Source organism: Aquila chrysaetos, assembly GCF_900496995.4.
Source record: "Aquila chrysaetos chrysaetos chromosome W unlocalized genomic scaffold, bAquChr1.4 W_unloc_5, whole genome shotgun sequence".
Lineage (NCBI taxonomy): Eukaryota > Metazoa > Chordata > Aves > Accipitriformes > Accipitridae > Aquila > Aquila chrysaetos.
In genome coordinates, this window is record NW_024470325.1 from 397,796 (window position 1) to 420,785 (window position 22,990).

The 22,990-nt window shown below is 50.9% G+C and overlaps 1 protein-coding gene across 1 annotated transcript; it reads left to right on the plus strand.

Annotated features, from left to right (window-relative positions):
* The first annotated feature begins 19,531 nt into the window (after positions 1-19,531).
* On the plus strand, positions 19,532-20,539 carry LOC115337588 (olfactory receptor 14A16-like). Its single transcript, XM_030005963.2, has one exon. The coding sequence runs from the start codon at positions 19,604-19,606 to the stop codon at positions 20,537-20,539; it is 936 nt and encodes a 311-aa protein (XP_029861823.1). The 5' UTR covers positions 19,532-19,603.
* Positions 20,540-22,990: the final 2,451 nt, after the last annotated feature.

A 22,990-nucleotide genomic window follows, 5' to 3' on the forward strand; every position in this document is an offset into this window, starting at 1 on the left:
CAAGAGGCTGCCCAGGGAAGTGGCTGAGTCACCCTCCTTGGAGGTATTTAAAAGACACGGTGTTTAGGGACACGGTTTACTGGTGGACTTGCTGGTGTTAGGTTCATGATTGGACTTGATGGTGTTAAGGGTCTTTTCCAACCTCAGTGATTCTATGATTCTCAGAAAAGTTGATTCGTGGACCTAAGTCTGTCTCTCAGCAGAGCAATGACCCTGCTGGAAAGCAATGTCTCTCCCCAGGTGCGGGAGGGAACATCAGTGATTGCTTCAGCCTGTTTGCCAGCAGGTTCCCTGGAGCCCCAGGGACACTGGAGGGAGCCCAGAAGGGGCAGAGAAAGTGCTGCCTTGGGCTGGTCCTCTGCGCTGAGCTGGGCTGGGCTCTGGCATGGAGGGAGCTCCTGGCAAGGGGCAGCGCTGCAGAGAGACAGCTTGCCAGGAGCAGGGCTGGGGGCACTGCCTGCAGGCATCGAGAAGAGACCTGCAAGGCAGAGAGAGCTTAAAGGCAGTGTGGAGGGGAGGATGCTGAGAGCTCACTGCGGGAGAAATCTCCAGCCCTCTGCATGGTAAGTCTCGGGTGCAGGGCAATAGAGCTTCAGTTCTGCAGGGATCTCCGAACACTGGCACATCTGACAGTGTATGGGATCTGGCAGGGGGACTGTCTTCGTTTTCTGGTTTAGAGGAGAAGGATGTGCTCCAGAGCTGGGCTTCCCTGCTGCGCTGTCAGAGGGACAGGGCATGAGGGCTGCCTCTCCTGGCACCATTGGAGGGCTGTGAAGCGGGTGTGCATCCAGGGGTGCCCAGGGCTGTCCTTCAGAGCAGGGTCCTGGTGTTTCAGGGGGCTGAGTGATGGAGCAGGGACTTTGCTGCCTGCCAGGGTCAGCACTCAGCTTGCGCAGGGAACTCCCTATGACAGTGTGGTTGCCCTGGAGGTTGGTAAAGTTGACCCCCTTTTTCCCAGAAGGTTGCCTGGCGGGCTTGAAGAATATCCCTACCATTCTCCCCTTTGGATATGGGACGTTTCCCCCAGAGAATGGGTGATTTGCTGTTCTGAGAGTCATTGTGCGTGTGGAGTTCTTCGGTTTGCTCACAGTCATGCCAGCTTAGCCCGGGCATTTCGAGGCACTCCCAGAAGAAACTATGTAATATTTCACCATCATATCCTCTCCATGGTCACGCAGGTAAGACCACAGGGTACCCCATGGTGTATACCCCCTTTCTCCTCTCTCTTGAGCAGAGGGACGCTTATGCCTAAGAGCTGAGACATTGGTCTGTACAGGTGGAAGGCAGAAGTTATCCTCAAATCGCCGGAACTCTTGGGACAGTTTCTCGATTTGTACGTCTGGCTGTTTCTCCACAGCCAAGATGAGGGAAGAAGAGAGACTTTCTTTGTGTTGCCGGAGTTGGGCAGGCAATTCATCCACTGTTGGTCCCTCTTCATCTTTCCAGTCCATTATTGCCAATGAGTTGGCCTATGACGATGGTGCTTGCCGTGTAAACTTCTGCCACATGGGTCATGTGCAGTGGACTTCATCTGGATCTGTGGGCAACTGCGCATTGTCTGGCTCAGAATAAACCATCTCCCGCATGGTTAATTCCCTCCGGTACTGGTTACCTTTCTCCATGGTAATCCACTTGCTTGGATGACATACAACATCTTCCTTGAAGGGATACCTTTCCTTCAGGCCTGACAGAAGTCGCCTCCAGAGGCTGAGGGCTCATGTCTTTCCTCCAAGCTACTGGCTCTGTTATCCCAGCATCGGAGCAGCCAGGTGATAAGGTGCTCAACTGGATAACAGCTGAAATCTTTCTGCATATCCCACAGCTCACTCAGGGATAGGGATGGGTTGATTACCTCTGGTTCTACCTCTTCCTGTGATGACCCTGGTTCATCTTCACCCCTCACTACATCAATGAATTTTTTTTATTTATTCTTCTGTATAGGGGTGACTGATACTGGCACAGGTTGATGCTCTGGTTCAGCTGCCTCACCCATCACTGGGGTTTGAGTAGCCACACTGTTTGTTGCCAGGGTGGGAGTAGCTGCAGTGCTTGTTGCCAGGGTTTGAGTGGCTACAGGGCTCGTTGCCCTCATGTGAGTGGCCACCATGTCTGCCACCAGGGTCTGAGTAGCTGCAGTACCTGTCGTGGGGGTTGATCTCTGGGTGATCTTCTTAATAGTTGTTTAACCCTAAATAAGACCTGAACCACGTTCAGGAACATGCTCGTTCCTAGCTAATAGGACCATGCTGGTCTCAACATCCCAAGGGATTCAAATTTTTCAAAATTCCTCAAATGCCATTGTAACTAGACTGGAGGAGAACTGGGTAAGCTGGAAAAAAGGTGCCTCGTCCATAGGTTGGATCTCCAAGGAGAAAAGGTAAAAAGTGTCATTATTACAGTTTCCGCTAGAGGGCTCCCGAAGTACAGAGGTGGTGAGAATTATGAGTACAAATACCGGATTACAAATCCCATGGATTCCCATGGCTTTATCATGCCAAAAACCAGTGTTCTATAGTACAGAAAAGTGAAAACCTTCATCTACCTCAGCTTATGGGTGATAAGCAGCAGCACAGGGACTATGGGCGGCAAGTAAGGTCATACATAACACCACTCTAAGAACGACGCCAACAACTCAAAAAGCCAATCAATCGACATTGTGACCAGCGACTATTAAACTAATATAATGAATGCTTATAACAAATTGTTTTAACACGCTCTGGTTAGGTTGTCAATTATGTCAACCCTTTGTGCCCCCACGTTGGGCACTAAGAAGGGACTGTCGTGGTTTAACCCAGCCAGCAACAAAGCACCATGCAGGCCACTGGTTCACTCCCCTCTCCCAGTTGGATGGGGAGGAGAATCAGAAAAAAATTAAAACTTGTGTGTTGAGATAGAATGATTTAATAACTACAGTAAATAAATACAATACTAGCCATAATAATGATAAAGTATTATAATATTTATAATTATAATGAAAAGGAATATAATAAAATAAAATAGAAGAGAAGGAAAAAAAAACCCAGAAAAAGACAAGTGATGCACAATGCAATTGCTCACCACCTGCTGACTGAAGGTCGAGCAACAATCCACCCATCCCGGCCAACTTCCCCCAGGTTACATACCGAGCATAACGTTCTATGGTATGGAATATCCCCTTGGCTAGTTCAGGTCAGCTGTCCTGGCCATGCTCCCTCCCAGCTTCTTGTACACCTGCTTGCTGGCAGAGCACGGGAAACGGAAAAATCCTTAACTTAGGGTAAGCGCTACTTAGCAACAACTGAAACATCAGTGTCTTAAAAGCATTATTTTCACACTAAATCCAAAACATGCTGTACCATCTACTAGGAAGAAGATTAACTGTGTTGCAGCCAAAACCAGGACACCTCCAAAACAGAATTTCCATCGCACAATGGGATCTCCTTATGGCAGCGCCTGAAAGCTTAGGTCTTCTTATCATAGCATGATAGAATAGTTTGGGTTGGAAGGGACCTTTAAAGGTCATCTAGAACAATCCCCCCTGCAATGAGCAGGGACATCCTCAACTAGATCAAGTTGCTCAGAGCCTCGTCCAACCTCAACTTGAATGTTTCCAGAGATGGGGCATCTACCACCCCTATGGGCAGCCTGTTCCAGCGTTTCACCACCCTCATTGTAAAAATTTTCTTTCCCTAGATCTAGCCTAAATCTGCCCTCTTTTAGTTTAAAACCTTTACCCCTTGTCCTATCGCAACAGGCCCTGCTAAAACGTTTGTCCCCATCTTTTCTATAAGAAAGCCCCCTTTTTTCATCCAACGTTTCTACCAAGGACAAGCCGAAGAAAGTGCCCTCAAGAGGAAACCATGACTGAACAGCTGAACTGTTTGGGTATTCAGGGTGGGAGCATGTAGCAGTGTCTTTGCACAGCCAGGCCTCCTGAGGGAGACAGGAAGGACCAGCAGAGCAGGCTCCGGTCTGAGCCCAGGTTTGCTGTACGCTCCAGGGAAGCCGCCCCAAGGCAACCGTCACAGACCAGCCAAGAACAATCACCATTCCCAGCACAGGACTGTCCCCCCAGCTCATACAGGTGGTTTATCCCTCCACAGTGGGACACCGAATGCCTAGGCCAGAAGTCCATGTTTGTGTTGTACAGATGTACAATCACGCAGGAGATAATCCTGGAAGGCATGTCAAAATGTATGGAAGAGAGGGAGGTGATTAGAGATAGCCAACGTGGCTTCACAAAGGGCAACTTGTGCCTGACTAATCTAGTGGCCTTCTACCACGGAGTAACTGCATCAGTGGACAAGGGAAGAGCTACGGATGCCATCTACCTAGACTTCCGTAACTCCTTTGATATGGTCCCTCACAACATTCTTGCTGCTAAATTGGAAAGAGACAGACTTGACAATTAAACTCTTAGATGGATAAGGAACTGGCTGGCTGGGTGCCTCCAAAGAGTTATAGTCAGTGGCTCAACGTCTGAGTGGAAACCAGTAACAAGGGGTATCCCTCAAGGGTCCGTTCAGGGACCAGTCCTATTTAATATCTTCATCAATGACACAGTGGGATTGAGTGCACCCTCAGCAAGTTTGCAGGTGGCACCAAGCTGAGTGGGGCAGTTGATTCGCTTGAGGGGAGGGATGACATCCACAGGGACCTTGACAGGCTTGAGTAGTAGTAGGTCCACGCAAACCTCATGAAGTTCAACAAGGCCAGGTGCAAAATCCTGCACGTGGGTTGGGGAAATTCCCACTGTCAATGAAGACTGGGAGATGAATGGTTTGAGAGCAGCCCTGCAGAGAAAGCCTTGGGGATATTGGTGAGTGAAAACTTGGACGTGGGCCGGCAATGTGTGCTGGCAGCCCAGAAAGCCAACCTTATCCTGTACTGCCTAAGAAAAAGCACGTCCAGCAGGCTGAGGGTGGTGATTCTCCCCCCTCTACTCCGCTCTGGTGAGAGCCCACCTGGAGCACTCTGTCCAGCTCTGGGTTCCCCCAGGAGAAGAAAGACACAGACCTGTTAGAGCGGGTCAGAGGAGGGCCATGAAAATGATGCGAGGGCTGCAACACCTCTCCTATGAAGAAAGGTGGGAGAGTTGGGGTTGTTCAGCCTGGAGAAGAGAAGGCTCCAGGGAGACTTCCTTACAGCCTTTCAACATGTAAAGGGGGCTTATAAGAAAGATGGAGAGAGACTTTTGACCAAGGCCTGTAGTGACAGGACAAGGGGCAACAGTTTTAAACCAAAAAGGTTAGGTTTAGATTGGGCATAAGGAAGAAAATTTTTTTTTATAATGAGGGTGATGATACACTGCAACAGGTTGCACAGGAGAAGTTGTGGATGCCCCATCACTGGAAGTGTTCAAAGTCAGGTTGGGTGAGGCTTTGAGCTCTCTCACCTAGTGAAAGATGTCTCTGCCCGTCACAGGGGAGTTGGACTAGATGATCTTCAAAGGTGCCTTCTCACCCAAAATGTTCTATGATTCTATGAGGTGGAAGACAGTGTATGCATATGATGAGATGAACCTAAGTAAGCACAAATGCCATCAGCTCTTCTTGGGGGCGTCTTGAAGGCCTGTGGGACAGACGGTGTCTTGAGGTCACTTGACTCTGAGAGTAATGTCCCCGGGGAAACCACCTGAATGCAGTACTGAGATGTGCTTCCTTGAACTGAGGTTCCTGTGCCCATCCCTCGTGCCTTGGGGCATCTCAAAAGAGTGCAAAGCAGGACAATACACCACAGGGCTTAGGTGCTTCCCACCCTCTGGGAGTGGCAACAGGAGGCCAGAGAGACACTACAGCTTCTGCAATGCACGGCCTCTACATCTGCAAAGGAAGGACACCTGTTTCTGTACATCCCTCTGTGTATGAGGAGTGCACAAGGCCAGCTCAGATGTGGACGCCTGACAGAGCCCTGAAATTTCCCTGTTACTCCAGGAACAACCCCCACTGTCCCAGTGAGATTCATCTCACCTGCCTTGGACACGTTCCTTGCAAATACTCCTATCTGCTACATCGCCCTCTCTTGAATTTTTTGCCTGTGCCCTCAAATACACAGTATGAAAGAAGCTTGCCTGTGGAGTCTCTCACCTGCGCAGTTAGAAGGAGTTTGGCAAGCATGAGCAGCATTGCTCTCTAGACGGGGGCATTTCTCAGCTTTCACAAAGCACAGAGCACGTCTATGGAATATGAATACCCTCAGAGGCACACACACCTCCATATTTCACCTCTCTGAACTTCCTTCACGATTTCTTTAAGCCACTAGCAGAGAAACAAATGTTCTTCCTCCTAGGTGTCCTACCAGGAGAGAGCAGACAAGAAGGACCTCAAACCTTCAATGGAGAAAGGGGAATGGGACAATCAAACAGCACCGATGGAGTTTCCCCTACTGCAAATTGGGAATGTCCCCAACCCTTAGAGGAATCCTCCTCTCTCTCATGACCTGCCCCGTGACTGGGCTTGGCAACACCCTCTTCATTGTGCTGGTGGTGTACAACTGGAAGACTTGCTTCAGCTCCACCACCCTATCCCAGCTGCTGGCCTGACCGGGGACTGCACCATCGCTGCTCACAGCAGTGCTAGGACTACTTTCTGTACCTTTTGCATGTACGGAGTGTCTCCTGCTGGTGGCCACATCCTACAATCAGTACTGTGGCTGCGTGTCACCCGCTTCTCTCTGCAAGACTCATGGACTGGAAGGTCAGTTTTGAGGAGGCGGCTACACCTTGGCCTTGGGCATTTCTGTCACTGACAGTAATCGCTTTGCTCTTGACCCACATACAGATCTGTGGTCCCAATGGACTGGACTACGTCTTCTGTGATTTCACGGGAGCTCTCCTGCAGTGACACCATGAAAATCCTGTTCTTTGCTTTCACCACCTTCTTTTTAGATCCAGTCCTCCCCTTCCTGTTCATGCTGGCATCCTGTGTGTGCATCAGAGCTGCCACCCTGGGGCAGCTCTCCTGCCCAGCGTGGCCAGGCAGAAGGCCTTTTCCACCTGCTCTTCTGTGGCAGTACATCCCCCCTCCCCAACAGGAAACAAAACTGCTCCAGGCAGGGAGAAGAGGAAAAAAAAAAAAAACCCAAACCCTAGAGGCCGCAGGTTGAAAATTGAACTGATGAATCAAGATGGGCCAGGTGCACTGAAGTGACCTTTTGGCCAATAGGGATTAAAATGACCACAGATCAGATTCGAGAAGGGTATAAACAGGGTCCCGCCAGAGGACATGTTGGAATCAGTCCTCCTCGGAGCAGCAGGTCTGCAGTAAGGGACTCCCCCTTGGGTCGGGAAACCACCCTCGGTAACTCCTGCAGGTTGAGAGCCCTCATCTTTTAGGTGAGTGATATGCGCATGTTGAGTCACCATTTTAAATCTTACGAATTCTTAGGTTGGCTGTGTAGTACTAATTCCCCTTACATGATTGAGCCAGTGGTTTACAAATGTTACCGGAGTTCTAACTAACTTTTTACTGAAGGATAAATCTGAGTTTTAACACCTGCTGGATTTGATTGTGTGTGCCTCTGTAACAGTCTGTACATGAGACAACTGCCAATATCATCAGTCAAGGTCTCGTAAATACAAAACATGGAGAAGAGGAAGAGAGAGACTGATCTCTCCCTATGGCACATGACTCCATTCCATTGCAGGAATACCTCTATAGGCCACCCTGAACATCATGAGGAGGGACAGGTTCCATTGCCCTTAATTTGGGCATCAGCTGTCATTTCAGTTGGCCAAAGGAAATTCCCAGGAGCCACCAAAAAGAGGCACTCAGAAGTTGTTCTGTCTCTATATCAGCCTGAACATAGATTGGATCTGTCTCTATTACCTGCACATCTCTTTGACCACCTCTGGCACCTCCAATGTCACCAGACATTTGCCTCTGGACACCTCACACCTGGCCTACATCACCATTACTTAGCATGGGAGCTGAGACAAGGAGCTGACATGCAGGTGCCTATTTAATGCAGACCTGCACTGAGGCAAGAGGAATCCCAGCTCCTGTGGGTTTGTGGTGGGCATGGGAGGGAGCTGAGTCCCCTTCCAGCCCCAGGACTACAATCCCAGCATGAGATGCCTCTACGGACTCAGCTGACTCCCTTCCCTCAGCAGGGACTAAAGGAGATAGACTCAGATGTTCCCCTGAGAAGAAACTGGACACTTCTAGGACTAGAAAGATCCAGTTTGCAAGTAAAGCTCTCCAGACCCCTCACCCCACATCTTTCTACCCGAGGAGGATCTCAGCTCTCCCCTCCCAGCCAGGGACACACAGGACTCATTGCAGCTGCCTGCACAGAGATACCCAGCAGCATTTCCATGACTTTCGCACCGAGGTGTTTCCTCCATGGGGCTGCTGGATAACACAGAGATGCCACAGGAAAGCTGTGCCCATCTGGAGGGTTACCCGCAGCCCAGCACAAGTCCCTCAGAGAAAGAGTTGAATGTCCTAAAGATGGGGTTTCCTGAAGGGGAATTGGGTCATTTATTTTGCCCTGAGCCCACAGATTATGGGGGGACTTTACTCCCACGGATGCATCTGCATGGCAGGACCCACAGCATTGGTCTCTAAACTGCAGCTTAACCCCACCCCCCATCCCAACAAGTCCAGTGATGACAATAACAGGAGCAGGTGCAGAAGGGGAAAAATGGAAAAATTCCACAGTGCTGCTGCTGATGGAGGCAGAAAGGGACAGGCGGTTGGTTATTTGGTAATTTCTCCTCTTCAAGGGTGAGGCTGCTGGGAAGGTGCCCCATGGCCTTGAGGGCAGGGGCTATGCTGGGTGGTAAAGGAGATCAGGGGGTTGCTCCAGAGAAGGCATCTGCACTGCAGGGGATGTCAGGGAAGCACCCAAATCCCCCCTCTGACTTTGTTTCTGATGGCAACTGCCTCTCCCTCCCTGCCCACGTCTCTGCTGCCTGGAACTGTCACAGCCAGGAGCTGTTTCTCTGTCCCCATGTCTCCTCCTTGTCAGTGCTCACAGACCCCATCCCACCTGCTGTGTGCTCAGCTCTGTCCTGAAGACTCCTCCTGGCCGCAGGGCACTGCCCAAGGCCACGTCTGTGTGTGCAGGGGCTAAGGAGAGTCTCAGACAAGGGCTAAAGAGAAATGGGGTCTTAGTGCCTCCTCCACAGTGGAGATATAAATTCCCATCTCCCACTGCCCACCCAGTCAACCAAGAGAAGAAATCTCAAAGCACAGACTCTTTCCCTTTCAAATAAATGCAGCCTTGATGTCCTTCTTCAGAAGGACCCTCTGCAAATGTCCTCAGAGCGATCTGGAGCTGTGAGCAGCCCTGACCCATGCAACACTCTCAACAGCAGAAGGACCCTGCCCTGCCCTGCCCTGCCGGGGGGTTGCTCCTTCCACCCAGAGATATTTCTCCCACCACCGTGGGGAGATCCAAGGGCAGGCTGAGCATTGACTCTGGCAGGTGGCAGAGTCCTTGCTCTGGTACACAGCCCCCTGGGGTACAGGGACCCTGCTCTGAAGGAGAGCCCTGGGCACCCCGGAGTGCACACACACATTCACACCCCTGCAGCCATTGCTGGGAGAAGGGAGTCCTCACGCCCTCTCCCCCTGATGGTGCAGCAAGGAATCCCTGATCTGGAGCCTGTCCTCTTCCTCTGCACTGGAGAGAGATCCCATAGGCTATGGGCTATAACATCTTTAAGAGAACCTTCCAGGAACTGCAGTTGCATTGCCTTGCACCCAGAGACTCACTGTGTTACAGGCTGTGAAGATTTCTCATCCAGTGAGCTCTCCTCTGTCCTCCCACTCCAGACTGCCTTTAAGCTCTCTCTGTCTCACTTGTCCTCCCTTGCTGTCTTCAGGACCAAGCAGCAGCCCTGCTGCACTTTGCAGCGGAGCTGCTTCTGGGCAGAACTGTCTCTCTGCAGTGCTCCCCACTTGCCATAAGCTCCCTCCTTCCCAGGAGCCCGTCCCAGCTCAGCAGCAGAGGACCAGGCCAAGGCAGCACTTTCTTCTCCCCCTCCAGGCTCCCTCCAGTTGTCTCTGGGGCCCCAGGGGAAGCTGCTGAAGTAATCACTGATGTTGCCTCCCTCAGCTGGAGAGAGGCTGATGCCCTGTGCCATTTCTTTTATTAGAAGAAGAGTTGCGTATTTTGGTTTTGGGGAAGGGGATTGATGGGGGAGTCTCTGGTCCGGCCTCCTACCAAAAGGTAGGGTATCATTAATCCCAGAGTCAGGTTGGGTGACAGTTTGGGGACCTGAAAACCTCCAAAGGTTGAGATCACAGAGAGCCTCCGGGTGTTCTGCTGCAGGGCAGCACCCATGTAGTGAGTTTTTCTTAATGCTCAGTATAAAGCTCCCTGGAGGATACTTGTGGCTGTTGCCTTTGCTGTACTATGTGCCACTGAAGAAGAGTTTGCCTCCACCTTCCTCTCTCCAGACAGGCGTCACCTGCTTTTAGACTGCCCTGTGTCTCCCCTTCAGCAGAATAAAGAGGCCCAGTTCCCTCAGCCTCTCCACACACCTCATGTGTTTGATGCCCCTAACCCCATCATGACAGACTTCCTCTGGACTTTCTCCAGTTTTTGCATCCTTCTTTGAAACTGGGAAACCCACTGGCTCATATGGCATCCATCACGGTTCCCATGCTCTTCTCCTCAGGGCACTCCTCAGCCAGTCAGGTCACAGCCTGTCCCAGTGCACGGGGTTTATTCTGCCCCCAAGAGCAGACCTTGCCCCCTTTGCCTTGTAAAACTTCAGGAGGCTTCTGTTGGCCAAGTCCCCAAGTATGTCAAGGTTCCTCTGGACTGAAACTCAAACATGTCAGCATTTAAGGTTTGTTGGACAGTGCCTCAAACAAGATAAGAATATGGGGAAATGCAGGACACCACAGGTAATAAAAGAGAATGATGTCCTTAATGGACTTGCTACCCAAGGTTGAAAATCGCTACAGTAACCGTCTCAGAAATACCAAAAGATTGTAAGAAAAAAGAAATGTATGGCTAATGGGGAATGGATTAACAGGGAAGCTGTTCTTTTTGGAGGGCATTAGGAGATTAAAAGAGAAGCAATTGTGGTTTCAAGGGATGAAAAGGGAAGCAAAGGATGTGGTCAGGGTTGTTTGGGGCACCTGTGAAGCAGCCTGGCACCTGATGTGAATTAATTCTGTGGTCAGGGAGAACCTGAGAGCTTTGCCTAACTTGAAAAAATGAAGGGGAAGAAAGGACAGCCTCATTCAGGCTGGAAGGGACCTCAGGAGGTGTCTTGACCAACCTCCTGCTCAAAGCAGGGCCAGACCAGATTACCGAGGGCTTTGTCCAAACACGTCTTGATCGCTTTCTGGGATAGAGCTGGTGCACACTCCCTGGGAAACAGCTTCCAGCATTTGACTATCCTCATGTTGGAAAAGTTTCTCCCTGCACCTACCCTGACCCTCTCTTTTTTCATCCCATTGCCTCCTGTCCTTTTCTCTTGTACCACGGACATGAGCCTGAGTCAGTCTTCAGAGTGAACAAGCCCAGCTCTCTAAGCTTTTTCTCGCAATATGTGTGCTCCAGCCCTGACCATCTTTGTGGGCCTCCAATTAACTTTCTCCAGTTTATCCATCTCTCTCTGTAATTGTGGGGGATCATAAACTAGGGAAGTAATCTGGATGTGGTGTAAAAAGTGCTGACCAGAAGGGGATAATCGCGTCCGCTCTCTGTGCTCCTACTTATACAGCCTGGAATGCTTTTGGCCTTCATAGCTGATGCCTCATGTTTTTTGTAATGAAATCCAAGGACCACCAGAGTCTTTCCTATCCAGCCACGCAGCCCCTGCCCTCTGTCACTGCACAGGATTAGTGCACCTCAAGGGTAGGACTTTGGATTTGTCATTATTGAATATCATGAGGTTCCTTTTGGCCACCCCTCTGTCCTGTCTTTGCCCTTTGGGTGGAAACCCTGAGCTTCAGCGTAGTGGCTGTTCTCCTAAATACGCTGTCAGCTACAAATGTTATGAAAAACCACTCTCTCATCTCCTTGGGATCATTAAAAACATGTTAAACACAGCAGGCTGAAGGATAGACCCCTGTAGTACCTTACTATCTACAGGCCTCCAGGCAGAGTAACACTCATCGACCATGTCCCTCCGAGGCCACCTGTCCAGCTGGTTTTTACCTATCTACTTATTCTTCCATGCAGGCCACAATATCCTAACTTGTGCACAAAAATATTCTGTGGGACAATGTCAAAAACTTTGCTGACTTCCTGGTAAGTGATAACCACTGCTCCCCTCACATCTAGCAATCCTGTCCTTTCCTCATGGGAAGAAAGAGTATGGCCAGGCACAGTCTCTCCTGGGTAAATCCAGTCACCTGCTCTTTCAGATATCAGGGAACTGTGATCTGAGCGGACATGCTCTGGAGCACAGCCTTTCACTCCCCTGCTCATCCCTTGTGCATTTTTGAAAGGTGCATGCAATGTTTGGGTGCTGCCAGTCATCAGGGTATGCCCCCAGTCACCATGATTTTTCAAAGATGATGGAAGTGGCCTCACGGTGACATTGGCCTGCTCTCTCAGCTCCCTGGGATGCCACCCATCCTGTCCCATAGGGTGGTAAGGACTGTGTTTGCTCAAGTGACTCCTGACTTGATCCCCATCCACCGCTGTTTGTTCTTCTCCAGGGTCCTGCCTTGAGTCACAGAAGCCTGTGAGACTTTGCTGGGGAAGGCTGAGGCAAAGAGGACACAGACAATCTCAGATCTACCTACACTTGTTCTTACTAAACTCAGCAGTGGCCACACAGTATCTTTGTTTCTCCTTTAACTGTTCCTGAAGTGGAAAACACTCATTAAGGTGCCTGTCGTGGTTTAACCCCAGCCAGCAACTAAGTACCACGCAGTCGCTCACTCACTCTTCCCCCACCCAGTGGGATGGGGGAGTAAATCGGGAAAAGAAGTAAAACTCGTGGGTTGAGATAAGAACGGTTTAATAGAACAGAAAAGAAGAAACTAATAATGATAATGATAACACTAATAAAATGACAACAGTAATAATAAAAGGATTGGAATGTACAAATGATGCGCAGTGCAATTGCTCACCACCTGCCGACCGACATGCAGCTAGGCCCCGAGCAGCGATTCCCCGCCCCCCACTCCCCCCAGTTCCTATACTAGATGTGGTGTCACATGGTATGGAATACCCTGTGGGCCACTTCGGGTCAGCTGCCCTGGCTCTGTCCTGTGCCAATTTCTTATGCCCCTCCAGCTTTCTCACTGGCTGGGCATGAGAAGCTGAAAAATCCTTGACTTTAGACTAAACATTACTTAGCAACAACTGAAAACATCAGTGTTATCAACATTCTTCACATACTGAACTCAAAACATAGCACCATACCAGCTACTAGGAAGACAATTAACTCTATCCCAGCTGAAACCAGGACAGTGCCCCTGAATTGCCTTTCAAGTTTAGATTGAGTTGTGATCTGGACTATTGCTGAGCTTGGAGGATGCTTTCCTTGAAGACCAGCTGTACTGAGCTCTGCCACCGTGTCACATCACTGTCTCTCACAGCAATGGCTCTAGCTTTTCCTGACTGTGCCCCTGAGGGCAATTGCTGCACATTTGGGCTGAAGCACCCCAGCTGTGGCACCAGCCAAGCTCATACTTGCCATAAGGAATCCTGGTACCAAGTGTCCAACACCCCATGTATGCAAAGGCTTTGCTTCAGAGCAGAGACATGGCATGGACAAAAGAATTCTGAATGTCTCTCTGTCCCTAGGACAACAAATTCCATGAGCCTTGCAGTGTGCCCCAGGAGAAGAGATTCAATTAGAGGTGAGGGTTTCTACAGCAGAGGCTCATGGGACAATTCAGGGTGGCATTGTCCTGTGCTCAGTAGATATCTAGTCCTACCTTTGATTCCTCTTTATGTTTCCTGGCCAGCCTCCTTACCCATGTGGTGCTTTAGGCTGTGAAGAGAATCAAAAGCAAGATTTTGACTGGGTTACTTTCACTTTACATGTTGAAATGCAGGGCAGACAAAGGGAGTTCGGGGCTTCTAGGATCTTTGCTGCACAGTTAGGGCTTCAGAGACTGGAAATGAAGGTAACGCATGTTGTGTCAGTGTACTCCATGGGTCAGGAGCAGTAGGTACCGGTCACAAGACCACAGGAAAAATTTGCCTGCCTTTGTGCCTTTTCAGAAATGTGGGATCTGTACCTTGCCCTATACCAACTACCCTATTCCACCCCTCCACCTCTTACTGAAACCAGGGAGAAAATAGGGCTTGGGAGGCCACTATTTCATGGTCATGACAGCCAAGGCTGACACAGATTCTCATATCCCTGACCAGATTTTCCTCTTTGGTCAGGATCAGGTCCAGGTGAGCATCACCCTTGCTGGCCCACCTGGCAGCTGTGCTAAGAAGTCCTCCCAAGAGCCTCCAGACTGTTGGCACCGTGCTGCTTTGCATGGCCAGTGAATGCGGGGGCACTTACAGTCCCCCGCTAGGAACCTGCTCATTAACCTGGAGACTTCTTCAGGTTGCTGACAGAAGACTTTTTTGGTCTACTCTCCCTGATCAAGTAGTTTGTAACTGCCAAGACGATGTCACCCTTACTGACTTATCCTCTCATCGTCACTCACACAAGCTAACTCAACCTGTTGCCCACTTCACAGAGAGCTCCATGTATCTGAGGTGCTCTTTCACACATGGAGCACTCCCCCATCCTCATCCTCCTTGCCACTATCTCCAGCAGAGCCTGTATCCCTTCACTGCAGCACCACAGCTCAGCAAGCTGTCCCACCACATCTCATTTAATCCAAAAATGCCACAGCACTGTGAGAAGACATGGGGCTCCTCCTGGCATTACACATTTGGGCCACAGTACCTCAGCTGTGGCACCGTAGTAGAGCGCAGACTTCTCACAGGGAATTGTGAGCACTGATCCTGACCAGAAGACCATTGTACATCAAGCAGTTAGTGCTGTACTGCACTGTGCTGCATGTACAGCATGGCCTTGAAATCCATGCTGTGCTGCACAGATCCCTTGGCCGCAGGACAACCTCAGCAGTGTATCGTCACACAAGAGTCTGCAGGCAGGTCCTCCTTTGTACCAGACGTTACGCCTCCTGCGTGGCCTTGCCTGTACCTAACGGTGCAGCAAGAAGCTCTCATGAAAACGTTTCTGTTTGACTGTAGAGATGAGGAAGGGTTGTTTCCTAGTAAGAAAACCCTGTAGTAGCTTCAATGACCAAACCAGAAGACTGTCTTCTATGGATGGGTCAGAAGGGTGCTGTGTTTGGGTCAGAATTCCATTCAATGCTACACCACCTGGGGTTCCCACTTTCGAAAGGGACATAAGATTGCCTCTGTGATACTCCTCTTATAGTGCTAGATCTAATGTTAAAAGATACCTCACAGAGTCCAAGTGCCTTTCTTACTGGGGTCATAACAGACCAGCACCTCCTGGGGAAAAACACTCTCTCAGCACCCTTGGATGCAAACTCTCTGGTCCCAAGGACTGGTAAGAGTGCAGTTTGCTCAAGTAACCCTTGGCTTGATCCCCATCCACCACAGATTGTTCTCCAGAGTCCTGCCTCAAAGCACAAAGGCCTGGGAGACCTTGCTGGTGGTAACTAAGGCAAAGAGGACATAGAGTATCTCAGATCTACCTACATCTACTGTTACTAAAGTTAGCAGTGGTTGCACAGTATTTCCGATTCTTCTTTAACTGTTCCTGAAGTAGCAACAGCTCATCTTGATGCCCTTCAATTCCTTTTTGAGTGTCAATTGATTTTGATATGAACCATTACTGTGCTTGGAGGGTGCTGTCCTTGAAGACAAGATGTATCTAGGCACACTCTGAAAATATTTGGTCTTCTCATTGATTGTATCATCAAGAGAGTGAGTAAAGATCCCCATGCGATGTGCTTCTTGTCCTTGCAATGCCTGCAGCTATTGGGTAGAGAATAGACAGATCTTGCTTCTCTGATGACATCTGATGACTGGTGCCTTTGACTGATTATATCAGCCAAGGGCACACAGGCAACAAATCCCACTCTCTGCAATGACGTCTGGGGCATCTGTGACGCACCTGCCCTGAATGGGAATTGCTTTCCTGTCGGCCCTGTGGTCCGTGCCAGCCTTGGCAGCTTATGTAGTTCTATGGGCCTCGATGTGAACATGAAACAGAGTACATGCCCTGAATTCTTTTAGGCAATGTGGGGATGAACATGGGACAAATGTTGTTGTAGTCACTGGAGAGCTAGTAAATTCAGCAGATGGAAAAGAGAGACACCTGCCTGTCCCTATGGTACATGACTGGAATTGTTCCTATGAATACCTCTATAAACTGCCATGAGTGTAACAAGTAGGAAAAGGTTCTTTTGGCCTTTATTTCCCTTGGCCTATGGAATTTCCTACCAGGCTCATGTATCATCCCTGAGATTTTGCCCTGTCTCTATGAACTTCTCCATTAGAGCCTGCAGTTACCTGCACGTGTCTTACACTACCTCTGACAACTCAAATGTCACCAGGTATTTGCATCTGAACATCTCGCTCCTGCCTTCCATCTCCATTAATTCACATGGGAGCTGAGACAGGGAGCTCACATGCACATGCCTATTTTGTGCCCACCTGAACAGAGGCAAGAGGAATCCCACCTCCTGTGGGTTTGTGGCAGACACAAGAGGGAGCCGAGTCTCCTTTAAATGCTAGGAATAGAAACACAGGATTAGATGCCTCCATTGATTCAGCAGAATCCCTTCCCTCAGCAAGAGTAAAGGAGATATCTCCCTGTCACTGTCTGGGTGTCCTGTCTAATAATAAGACCAAAAAAGGTGATTTACATTTTGATGTAACTTTGTCTCTGGGAGGAGAAATGACACTTCTGAAAATCAGTGTTTCTCCCCGGCTGAGGGAGGGAACATCAGTGATTGCTTCAGCCTGTTTGCCAGCAGGTTCCCCTGGAGCCCCAGGGACACCTGGAGGGAGCCCAGAGGGGGCAGAGAAAGTGCTGCCTTGGGCTGGTCCTCTGCTGCTCAGCTGGGCTGGGCTCCTGGGACAGAGGGAGCTCATGGCGAGTGGGCAGCACTGCAGAGAGACAGCTCTGCCCAGGAGCAGGGCTGGGGGCACTGCCTGCAGGCATCGAGAGGAGAGGAGTGAGGCAGAGAGAAGTTAAAGGGAGTCTGGAGTGGGAGGGCAGAGGAAAGCTCACTTGGAGAAAAATCTTCACAGCCCTTAACAGGGTAAGTCTCTGGCTCCAGGGCAATGCAGCTATGGTTCCTGGAAAGATCTCCTAAAGCTGGCACATCCCACAGCCTATGGGATCTGTCAGGAGGATTCTTGCAGTTTCTCCAGTGTAGAGAAAAAGGACATGTTTTGGAGTACAGCTTCCCTGCTGCACCCTCAGAGGCACAGGGCATGTCAGCTGCCTTCACCCGGGGAAGGCTGCAGAGTGTGAAGGTGGGTGTGCAGCCAGGGGTGCCCAGGGCCGTCCTTCAGACCAGGGTCCCTGAGCCCCAGGGGGGCTGTGTGCTGGGGCAGGGACTTTGTCTCCTGCCAGGGTCAGCATTCAGCTTGCCCAAGGACATCCAAACAACATTGCAGGGAGCAGCTCTGGTTGGAAGAAGCAACTCCTGGCAGGAGAGGGTCTTTATGATGTCAAGAGGGTCCTTCTGTTGTCAAGAGGGTGCTGCATGGGTCAGGGCTGCTCACAGCTCCAGATCACCACAGGACATTTCTGAGGGAACTTTTCAAGGGGAGGGTAAAGGCAGGGGTTGCCATAAAGCTAAGGCGCTTTCTTGAGTCTGTGTTTTCAGTTTCCTTCCCTTGGGGAATTTGGGGGGAGAAATGGAAAAGGAGCTCTCATGCTTGAACAAGTCACTGAAAGTACTGAGTTTTAATTTTGAGTGACCACTAGGTCTGATAGGAGCCTCCGAAAGTGCCTTCAGCCACTCCTCTGCTTAGGGACAGCACCAGCATCACCTTTTCTGGATCCAGCAGGGTTCTTTTGACCTGCCCTTTTCCACCTGCAACAGGAACATGTACCCAGCCAGTGCCGTGCAACCAGGAAGGTTTCTGTACGGCCAGGGTGAGTGCACAAAGCTTGGGACAGGGTCTGTGAGCACGGGCAGGGAAACACCTCCCAGGAGGAAAATCTCCAGGCAGCAGGGTTATGATCAAGGAGGGAATGAGAAGAAACTAAGACCACAAATGTTGTGGGTAGGAGAATTCAGACAACTCCATAGCATCCCCTCCAATTCAGACCCCTTCCTCTGAGCAAGCCCCCTTGCCTCCTCTCTGACCCAGCAAAGCCTCTGCCCTCAGGGCTGTGGGGTCCAAGACATGAACCACCTCCTCTGCAGCCAGAGCTCCAGCAGAGACATGGTGCAGCTCTTCAGCCACGTGTCCATTTCCCTCTGCAGAGCACAGGGGCTGAGAGCAACTGCCTGGCAATGTTGATGCCTGGGAGGTGGCATGTACGGGTGGGTAATGGTAACGCTTTCCCAAGCGCCCAGCTGCCTCTTCCCTTGCCTCTTTCAGCCAGACCCTCACTGTACTGTTCCTTGTTTCTCCACTTGTCTGTGTTACTCTTGTTCTTGCAGTCAGGCTGTCTAGGGATGGGAGTTTCAGGTGCAGAGTCACACACTGATCTTGTGGGTCCTTTCATGCAGCTGTGTCCATAGGAACAAGTGTCCCAGCGTTCCTGGCACCTGTGGAGATCTGGTCAATACAGTCTGTGGGTCTGGGGTATGAGCTGACTCTTACTGAGATGCCATCATTAGGTCACTTGGCTATCCCCTTGGGGTGTCCTTCCAAGCTACGAGCTGCCCTCAGGGATGCAGAGTTATAACATAGCATATAGGCATATCTTAAAGCCCTACGAAGAACACAAAGCCCCCTACAACTGAGGAAATGCTGTTGGGTTGGTGAAATGAGGCATGAGTGTCCCAGGCTAGAAGTCGGCAGCTGAGACCTTGAGAAAGAGTGAGACATTTAGTGGTCTGCAGTGGATCCCTCTGCTCTCAGCAGTCTCTGGTTGATTTTCAGGGTAACATGAGAGTGTGATTACCCTCCATCTCAGACAGGTGCAAGCACTAGGAAACTGGGAACTAGATGGAGGGACAGACCAGCTCCCCTCACTCTGCACTAAGCCACAGGCAATCCCCTTAACTTGCAGCACTCACTCTGTTCACCCTGAGTGCAGAAGAAATGATGAGGGGTTCTGACATCCAAGAACACTCTCCAGGTTCAGATGGGTGGAGCTGTAAAAAAACAAATAACTCGTAAACTGCCTTTACCATCCCCTTTCATTAGCACTGGGAGTGCAGATGCTGACAAGCCATTCTGCATTAACAGTGGTTTCATCTGATGAAGTTGAAGAGCAGCACTGGCCCATACCCTCACCGTTCCCATGAACCCAGTTCTGCAGAGCAGGACTGACTTATCAAGACCCCATGGGCAGAGGCCCTGCTCTTCATGGTGCTCTTAGCCAGCACCAACCAGGGCCGCAGGCACAGAGCTGAAGGAAGGTCTCCTAGAAAAAGAAAAATATGTCTCTGTGTGACAGGGGGAGGGTCTATGGGAAACGGCTTTGATTTTCTTCAGAGAAGTCTCCCCTAACTTGCTGCTGTCTTTTTCTCCTACGACAGTGCCCTATGCCCAGAGGAAGAAAATGTCCAACGGCAGCTCCATCACCGAATTCCTCCTCCTGGCATTTGCAGACACACGACAGCTGCAGCTCTTGCACTTCTGGCTCTTCCTGGGCATCTACCTTGCTGCTCTCCTGGGCAATGGCCTGATCCTCACAGCGGTAGTCTGTGACCACCACCTCCACAGCCCCATGTACTTCCTCCTCCTCAACCTCTCCCTCCTCGACCTGGGCTCCATCTCCACCACTGTCCCCAAAGCCATGGCCAATTCCCTCTGGGACAACAGGGCCATCTCCTACTCGGGATGTGCTTCACAGGTCTTTTTCTTTTTCTTTTCTATATCAGCAGAGTTTTATCTTCTCACTGTCATGTCCTATGACCACTACGTTGCCATCTGCAGACCCCTGCACTACGGGACCCTCCTGGGCAGCAGAGCTTGTGTCCACATGGCAGCAGCTGCCTGGGGCAGTGGGTTTCTCCATGCTGTGCTGCACACAGCCAGTACATTTTCACTACCACTCTGCAAGGGCAATGCTGTGGACCAGTTCTTTTGTGAAATCCCCCAGATCCTCAAGCTCTCCTGCTCAGATGCCTACCTCAGGGAAGTTGGGCTTCTTGTGCTTAGTGCCTGTTTAGTGTTTGGGTGTTTTGTTTTCATTGTGCTGTCCTATGGGCAGATCTTCAGGGCCGTGCTGAGGATCCCCTCTGAGCAGGGACAGCACAAAGCCTTTTCAATGTGCCTCCCTCACCTGGCTGTGGTCTCCCTGTTTGTCAGCACTGGCATGTTTGCCTGCCTGAAGCCCCCGTCCATCTCCTCCCCATCCCTGGATCTAGTGGTGTCATTCCTGTACTCGGTGGTGCCTCCAGCAGTGAACCCCCTCCTCTACAGCATGAGGAACCAGGAGCTCAAAAACGCACTGAAGAAGCTGATTCAGTCAGCTGTTTCTCAGCAGCATTAACCTGCCCATGTCTTTTCACAAGTGATTTCAAATTCATCTTGGGAACCTCCTGTGCTTTGGGCATTTTATCTGTGATAACCTGTTTGTCCAGGAATGTCTGCATCCACTCTGCTTCTCAAGAGGCATGACCCTGGCCTGTATGACCCAGAGGTCTTTGTACATGTGTCTGGCATGATGGTACTGCTGGCCTCCTGTATCACATCTCTGTAATAAAATGGATTAATAATAGGTTCTTCAGAGAGGTTGTGGAATCTCCATCTATGGAGATATTAAAACCCAGCTGGACCTTGTGTTGGGCAACCTGCTCTAGCTGACCCTGCTTGAGCAGTGGGGACTAGACTGGGCAATCCCCAGAGGTGCTGACAAGAAGGCTTAGAAGGAACCCATGGAGGCCTCTAGTGTTATGATATGCTCTGAGTAGGGAGATCTTGTCAGTTAGATCAGGTTGGTCAGTGCTTTCTCCAGTTGAGTTTTGAAAATCTCTGGGCCCCAGACCTAGTACTAATCAACTATAAAGGTGTGGGGTTTTCCTTAAATCTCACTTGAAATTTCCCTTCCTGCTTCTTGTCCTCATTGTCTCCTGTCCCCTCCTTCCCTTCCTGACTGCCAGAAAGATCCTCACACCTACTCTGACCAAGGACAATCACAACCTTCTCTCCAAGTGTGGCCTCACCAGGATCCCCTGTGACTGCAGCCAGGATGTGCTGGCCAGATCCAAGCAGAGATGCTCACTGGGGGTCCCTGCATAGGCTCAGAGAAGGCCACGTCGAGACACCAAGCACCATGTACAGAGGAACTATGGTGGTGCCTGTGGGCTGACACCAGGGCAGAGTTGGAGGCAGAAGGGGTGAGCAGAGAAGACCTCCTGCAGCTCCTCTGCATCCCTCGTCAGGCAGTAGTGCACTTGGTGGTGCTCCTGAGAGAGGACGGTGGCATGGGAGGGGAGGTACTAAGAGCTGTGGTGCAGGGCACTGGGGCTCAGAACTAGGTCTGGGGCTCCCAGCAGGCAGTGCCGCTGGCTGCAGCCCCAGGAGAGCCCTGACCACAGAGAGAACAGCAACGAGTCTTGTCCCAGCTGTGGAGAGCTGCTCTGGCTGCAGAGGGTGGGGTCAATCTTGGCTGCCCTGCACCTCCCACCCCAGTGCATCTCTTGGGTCCCTGCAGCAATCGCACTGACTGGGGTGACAGCCCTGCCTGGCTGGGGATTGAGGGGAATTTGGGGTTTCCATCAGTGTGGGAGCTTTTTGGAGCATCATGGCTTTTGTCCACGTCCCTGTCCTTGTCCCTGGGCTGGCCCAGACCTCCATCCCCACATGTGGCCCCAGAGCTCTGCTGTGCAGGCACCACTCAGGACTGAGTGCATTCAGGGTTGGGGAAATATCCTCCTGGCACAGTTCCCACAACAGACCTCAGTAACCCATTCCCCTGTGGCCATCTGGCTTTGACCGCTCGCCCCAGCACCCAAGCCCTTCCCTGCCTTGGCCATGGCCCATGTGAGGGGTTGCAGGCAGCCCTGCTCTGGGGTCTGCCAGGCTCTGCGCATGTGTAAGTCCATTGAGGTCTGGATGTTCCCCCAGTGCAGACACTGAGCCCAGCAAGAGGACGGAGCTGGTCGTATTTCAAAGATCAGCCCTCACCTGGACCATGGTGAATGGCCAGGGCTGGAAATGGCTGGTATGGGGAACCAGGACTGGGGGTGACTTTGGGTTAAGGGCCAGCGCATGGGGTGGAGGAGGCTGTCTCAAGGCCATGTGCTGGGCACAGAGACTGGGAGACAGCAGCAAACTCACGTGGCTGCCGAGTCGTGCTTCCTTCAGTGCAAGCTCTGACGCAGGCTCCCAGACTCCCTTTCAATGCCAGCCTTGAGGAGGGGCAGGAGCATTAAGAGAAGGGTAGTTGTGAGCACCAGTCCTTCTCATCCACTACCCAGGCCTGGTGCAGAACCAGGACAGCAAAGACTCTTCATGCCTCTGGAGAAGTGAGATAAATTCAAACATTTGTCTGGTAACATAATAACCACAAGTAACAACAATGATGAAGTTAATGCTACCGATAATGGTAACACTAATGATAATACACCAAAGCACCAGTTTTGGATGGGATAGCCTGGGAGTCATTTGTGGAGCGAGATGGAGAGTTTATCACCAAAAACTTTCATGTAAGCTCTTCCCTAACCGCACCCTTGAGCTCCCGGCAACTCCAGCTGTAGATGAGGGAGTTCACTGCTGGAGGCACCACCGAGTACAGAACAGCCGCAGGCAGATGCAGGGATGGGGAGGAGACAGAGCTTCAGGTGCTGATAAAGAGGGAGACCACAGCCAGGCGAGGAGGCATGTGGAAAAGGCTTTGTGCCGTCCCTGCTCAGAGGGGATCCTCAGCAGAGTTGTGCAGATTTCCACACGAGACCCAGGAGGATCCCACAGTGGTTTTTTGGGGGAAGGGTTGTGCAGC